The 6,809-nt window shown below is 50.1% G+C and overlaps 1 protein-coding gene across 1 annotated transcript in view; it reads right to left on the bottom strand.

The window, feature by feature from the left end:
* Positions 1 to 2,263: 2,263 nt before the first annotated feature.
* The window catches only part of FBN3 (fibrillin 3), a 215,551-nt gene continuing 211,005 nt past the window's right edge, over positions 2,264 to 6,809 (bottom strand). Inside the window, exon 65 of the mRNA XM_077331715.1 lies at positions 2,264 to 6,266. Coding sequence (XP_077187830.1) covers positions 5,892 to 6,266 — 375 coding nt within the window. The 3' untranslated portion in view covers positions 2,264 to 5,891. The remainder of the gene's footprint in view (positions 6,267 to 6,809) is intronic.

Below are 6,809 nucleotides of genomic sequence, written 5' to 3'. Positions count from 1 at the left end.
GGCTATCCAGTGGCAAAACGCCAGTGACCAGGGAGGGGTGTGTGTGTTTCCATATCACAATTCATCACTTCTGACGCGACTAGAATTGTGGTGCTCCACAAAATAAGCCACCCAATCGGTGAAAAGGGATGTGAGCGGGACAGAGATCCACCCCTCGAGCGCAGATTCCGGTTTCCTGTCCTTCCCCCGTTCTTGCCCTCTTGCAGCAAGAAAGACCCGCATTCACCCTGTTGCCCAGCATCGCAGTGAGGAAATGGTTGCCCCCTCTGTCCGCCCTCTTGTCTGGTGACCACACCATCCCAGAGCAGTGTGTGTGGCACTGTGGTGGTAACCGTGTTTGCAGTGCTGTTTTGGACAACTTGTGACCTTTTCCTACTTGCTAATGTTTTGAGGAGCGGGGAGGGGGAGGACTCTCCTGCCCTGGGTGAGCCCTTCTCTGAGTTCCAGCAAGGGACGCATGAAGGTGCCCAGGCAGAGCCAGGTAGGGGTTCGGACTGACGCAAAGGGTTGCCAAGCGCCGACAATTGGGGGGTAAGGAGAGCAGCCTTCTGAGCAGGTGGCTGCTTGCGTCAGGAGCGACTGTGCCCTGCCCTGGTGGGCCCTTTAACGGGGGCCAGTGGCTTTGGTCAGCTGCTGGGGAGATTGGGTGAGGCCCATCCTCGCCCTTTGGGGGCAGAGGGGATGAGAACGGGCGCCAACCTGTGTGTGGGAAGAGCACCAGCACTTTGTCCTTCCTGAAATAAAGCTGCCTTTGTTGCTAACACGCTCTGTTGCCTCCTGTGTGTTGCCGGCACTAGACTCCTTTCGGCCGCTTGCACCTTTCTTGTGGACAGCGTGGAGGCCTCCGTGGGTCAGGCTCACTGGCAGCGATGGGGAGAGCTGATCCCACCAGGAATTCCCACCAGCGTGATCCAGGCATGCCTGTTGGGCCGTAGCGGAAAAGGCCATCTGAAATTGGGCTGGGGGGTCTGCCCTCGGGTGGGGCCACGGGGATGTTTGAGAGCGGGCGAGCGGATCAGAAGCAAATGGGGGGGGGGTTATCTGCAAGGGTCTGAGGAGGGAAATACATTTATAATGGATGGGACTCTCGCGCCTGAACGTCAGTGGGAGATCCAGAATGGCCTCCTCAATGGCTTGCCAACTGAGATGTGGGAAATTCGTGAAGGTTTGAGAGCACCAACTCAGGAGCGACTTATTTCTCCTAGGTGTAGGGTTGCCAAACTCCAGGTAGCTGCTGGAGATCCGCAAGTTTATGATCCATCCCCAGGCAGCAGATTGGTTAACTGGGAGAAAATGGCTGCTTTGGTTTGTCTCTGTGCCGTTAAACCCCCTTAGAGTCCCTCCCTCTCCCCTCCCTCCCCAAATCCTGCCTCCTTCTGTCTCCATCCCCCAAATTTCCATGTATTTCCCAATCTGGCTCTGGCACCCCTAATTAGACTTTGTGATATCCTACAGAGGAGTCTTTCTCAACTTTTTAACCATTGAGATCCCCCTGAAACATTCTTCAGGCTTTGCGAACCCCTAAAAGTGGCAAGGTTTTAAAAATAATATTTGTATACTGCCCTCCCTTAAGGCTCATGCAGGATGTGGCTGGGAAGCAGAGCCTTGGACACGTCCACCTGGGGCCCCTCCCCTTCCCACCCCCTCCAGGCCCATCATTGGCCATTTTGTGAGGGGTGGGTGGGTCAACTTGACCAAAGATGATTATATCACTGGATAAATGTTTTAACAAATTAAAAATGTATTAAAATAATTAACTCCCACCCGTTCAGGAACCCTTCCAGGGCCGTCAAGAAACCCAGGGGGTTCATGAGACCGTGACTGAGAAGCCTGCCGTATCTGAACCATCGGATCTATATCTGAAGTCTGATCTGAACCATCTGAGATCTGTTGTAATTCCAGGAGAATCCTGGCCTCTACCTGCAAGCTGGCAACCCTCACCATCCAAACAGAATGCAGAAGTTGGGGATGTCCTTGAGTGAAAGTGTCCTTGAGAGGACCTGGGTGCTGGGCTGGTAGATTCAGGTGGGTCACCATGTTGATCTGAAGCAGCAGAAGAAAACTCGACTCCACTGGTGCCTTGAAGACCAAGACAGTTTTCTTTTGTTGGGCTTCAAGGTGCCACGGGGCACAGACTTTGTATTCTTTTAGAACTGACTGTGTTCCTCGTGTACTCCTTTGGTTATTCCAAACCTTCCACTTGAGCGGGGAGGACTGTGTGGTTGTTGGAATGGAGGGGGGAAAAAAATACCCACGCAAAACATTTAACCCAAAATAACTTTATTGCTGCCATCATCGGTGATACAAAAGAAAACAAAAGAGCTGCACAAGTGGCCGGTTTCTGGTGTCAGTGCCGTGTGTGGCCGACCCTCCCACAAACAGGCTGCTTGCTCACCTAAGAAAAGTTGTGGACCTGGTGCAGAGGAACAGAGGACCACACGTCTCGGTTCCCCGCACACGACACACACTCACCCATGGGACACACGCACATTCGCACACACCCATGCACACGCACACACCCCTTGGCTAACTGATTAAGGTTATTATTAATATTAATAATGAATAAGAGAGGGGGGAAAGCACCGTGTTGCCGAACCAAAACAAGAACACACAAACACACTGACACACAAAATATTCCAAGCTCCCACCATGAGGTTCTGGATCTCCCTTCCTGGAGGCACCGCCTTTCCCCTCACTGTGCACAGCGATGGGGGGCTGGGGGGGGCAAAAGTTTCAAGTCTTGGAGGAGCCCAAAGTTTAAATTTTGTGGCCCAGCCCCCTGGTGGGTTGTGGACGGGATAATTTCAGAGGCTTCTATCATCCTAGCTGCCAGTGAGATGGTAGTGGTGGGAGAGAGACGTGTCCCTTTTGGCAGCACCTCATCTCCACACAGCCTTTAGAGCAGGGCAGGCCAAACTGTGGCTCTCCAGGTGTCCATGGACTACAATTCCCATGAGCCCCTGCAAGGATGAGCAGGGACCCATGGGAATTGTAGTCCGTGGACACCAGGAAAGTCACGGATCACCCCTGATTTAAAGGATATTTTACACTGTGAAGACAAAAGCAATGTGTAACAGTGAAGACAAATGCAAACGTGAAGACAGATGCAACAGTTTAACCAGGGAAGAGTGACAACGTTCCCTTCCCCTCCGGATATTGCCATTAAAATTGTTTTTGTATTACCCAATTCCATCACTGGTGTTCCTAATTCACGGGTTCTTTTGCTGGTTAATACTGTTTATACAGCATATGGAAGCCAAACTAACATCTAACAATTGCATATGTTTATCTGGATATGCAAGTGGTGGAAGCAGAACAATGGCAGGATTTTGAATCGAACAAGAAAGAAACAAAGGGAATTTTGGAGCTGGAATGGCAAGGAGACATTCAGTAGCATCCTTTAAATGTGGTAAAAGTGATTTGCACATGTCCTCAGGGAATAGTGTGCCCTTGACTGGGTGAGTTGAGCAGACAGAAGCCTGGTGCAGAGGAACAGTTATGAGTTGGGATATCCCTGGGCTGAATTTAATCATGTGGCTATATAGAAACCTTTGTCTCAGCCTCAGTCTTCCCGTCTGCAATATGGGAATAAAAATAATGCAGTTCAATCAGATGGGGTTGTAATGATTACAAGCTTAATGTCAGTGAAGTGCTCTGGACACTTGAAAGTGCTAGGTTTTCCATTTGTGTGTTTCTGGGGGGGCATGCGTTTAAATCTACTTTTACCACATTTAAAGGGATTTTCTGCATTCTCATTACCCTCGCTTGTATGTTTCTGTTGCTTTGGGACCCCCCCCCCCCCCCCGTTGTGCAGGCGTTTTGCTCCCTTTAGTTTTCATTTTGATATTACATCCCTTTATGTCCGGCATTTCTCCCTGCAGATTTTATGCCAGACATAAAGTGGTGTGACATCGAATTCACCACTAGATGGAGCCAACCACTTAAAGAATAGGTCTTCCTCCTCCAAAGCAACAGGAATATGGGAATGTGGAAAATCCCCAAGTCTGTTCTTTGCTACACTCCCATTATCGGCTGTGAAAAGTTTAAATGTCCACCAGCTCAGTGTGAAAAGAAGGGTGGCCATCATGTGCGGTGCTCATTTCTTTCATGCAGTGTTGGGGGAAAGAAGGAATACCTCTAGCACTCTAAAAGAGGAAAGAACCTTCAAGGTCCTCCAACACTGCAAAATGGGTCATGCTTGAAGCCTGAAGCCGAAGAGCATTTTAGAATTTAAAAAGACCCTTCAGAACCTTAAAGTCTGGCGGACTAAACTAGGTGAAGCAAACTTAAAAACAACCCGATAATTTTCCGCACCCTGTTTTTCTCCCTGAACCCCAATAGCAGCCATATCTGGGGACATTATAAACAAGTGTAGGTGGTGAGCCTAAATTCAAATCGGGAGAAGTTTATCGATAGCACCCCTCCTCCCAATTTTGTTGAGGCCAGGAAAGGATGGCGAGGAGCTGAGAGGAGATTCCTGCGAAAGGAGGAAATTACCCTGACCCTGAGGAGGACAGGTCAGCTCCAGTGAGCTGCGTGCCTTGCAAGAACTATCCGAGCCAGTTGCAGTGCTGCTCGTTCAAAATGCGAAGAGAGCTTGGTTCTTCTGAGTCTGTTGGCGTCGAAGGGGAAGATCGGGCCCCTCTTGGCACCCTCACCAAGCCTGGCCGGAGGTCGAAAAACAAAACAGAAGAATGCACTGTGAAATGCCCCAACAGGCCCTGGGAGGCCAGCAGAAGTCCTCCTTCCCAGATGAGGCTGGTAGAGAGAATCGCCCAACAGAGGCATGTTCACAGGTGAGGGTGAAAGTGGATGTCCGGTGGCGAGGCTTTAGATGTATGCATTTGTGTCTACAGGTGAGGCTTAAAATGGCGCTCTTCTCCAGGTGGGATTCTGTGACTCTGCCTCGGAGCACCTGCCTTACAAATCCCTCTCCTCCTTCGCTTTCCCTCCCACATTGAATGACAAGGTGATGCTAACATCGGTAGGGGCTGTGATGTGTGAGAACACCCCAAAGTGTGAAAATCACAATGCGGGAGATTAATTCCTTCCGTTCATCCCTTTCCTCCGCCTGCATTACACCTCTGAAAGAAATCCCACACAGAAAAGGAGCTGTGATGCATGAGCAATCCCATAGAGACTGGGTTTTTTTCTTTTTTTTAGTGCTGTACTCGAAGGCTCCTGACGAGATCCCATCCCTGCCCTCTGTGGAGCATGCATTTTATCAATGCATCAATGCAAGTTAGTAATGCACAGGCTAAAGGGGCTGCGTGGAAAGAAGGGCATGGTATGGCTTGTCACAGGCACTCCAGGCAAAATTTGTAAATTAAAAAACAAAACTAAAACAATATCACGGAAGATTTTGAATGGCTTGGTTCAAGTTTGGCAAGAAGGTCAGGTAAACCGGAGAATTCAAGATCCAGGAAGACAGGTGAAGAGGATTTTCGAACCCTTCCATGGTTGAAACCAGGGCAAGAGAAACAGGCTGAGAAGAAGAAGAAGAAGAGGAGTTGGTTCCTATATGCCACTTTTCTCTACCCAAAGGAGGCTCAAAGCGGCTTACAGTAGCCTTCCCATTCCTCCTGTGACGATAGTGTCACCTGCATAGCTCTTTCCTCTGGCATTCTCCAGACATTTCTTTTGCAGAGGAACACAGCAAATTGCAGAGATTACTGCCATGGACTGGGAAGGACTCATCGACTGGAAGATAGGGTTTCGGAGAACAGAATAGATTTGGTTCTGAGTCTAGGGCTGTTCTAAATTTGGTCCCCCGTGGCCAACAGGAAACGGCAGAGGGAGGAGATGCCGATTTCCATGGGGGTGGTGGTAGGATGGTGTGGGGTGGTGTGCAGCCTGAGCCCTTGGTTTTGTTGGCGTCTCTTGAGGGGAAGCTAGAAGAGGTGGAGGTGCAACCTCATCTTGAGCACCTGGCCCAGCTCTCCGGAGAGGTAGTTGAGATCTTTCAGGGCCTCAAGTTTCTGCAGTTCCCGTTTGCGGTACAGTGGCATGCTGACGATCTCCAAGAGGTAGGTGCCGGGAGAGGCCTGCTTGTGAGTTAGGTGCAGGTAGCTGAGCCCTTCCTTCTGATGGATGTGGAAGAAGCCGTCCTCGTTCCCCTGGGAGATGGTGTAGCGGACGTGGTTCTCCAGGGGAGCCACAGCGGGGAGAAGTTCCAGGATGTGCTCCTTCCTCCTGAGATCAGACAAGTTCAGTGCTATGGCTAAGGGCATCTCCACATCTATGCTGGCCAGGCTGACTCCTGGCTCCTGTTTGTGGGGGGAGGGGGGAGAAAAGAGTTCAGGGCAGGGAGAGGAAGGGAAGCAGCCTGAAAACAACGCCAGTGCTCAATTTCCACCCACAATAATAATAATAATAATAATAATAATAATAATAATAATAATAATAATAATAATTTAATTGATATCCCGCCTCCCCCCCGAGGCTCGAGGCGGGTCGCATAAAAACTAATCCCCTAAAACAATAAAAGCACAATAAAACATAATACAATTAATACAAAAGTTGATAAGAATGGCGGCAAAATTCAATATAACTAACCCAATTCTACACCCACTAAGAAGGGAAAGGGAGGGGGCAGATGACAGACACAACCGTCACATTTGTGTGGGGGGCTAGATCTTCTTGCTGCCCGGCCTCAACCGAAAGCCTGGCGGAAGAGCTCCGTCTTGCAGGCCCTGCGGAATGATGACAATTCCCGCAGGGCCCTCAGCTCTTCCGGGAGCTCATTCCACCAGGTCGGTGCCGGGACCGAGCAGGCTGTCACCCCCATACAGATTCACTGGCCTCGTTGC

This window comes from Paroedura picta, chromosome 4, assembly GCF_049243985.1.
Source record: "Paroedura picta isolate Pp20150507F chromosome 4, Ppicta_v3.0, whole genome shotgun sequence".
In the NCBI taxonomy this organism is placed as follows: domain Eukaryota; kingdom Metazoa; phylum Chordata; class Lepidosauria; order Squamata; family Gekkonidae; genus Paroedura; species Paroedura picta.
This window is presented reverse-complemented; position numbering and strand designations above follow the sequence as displayed.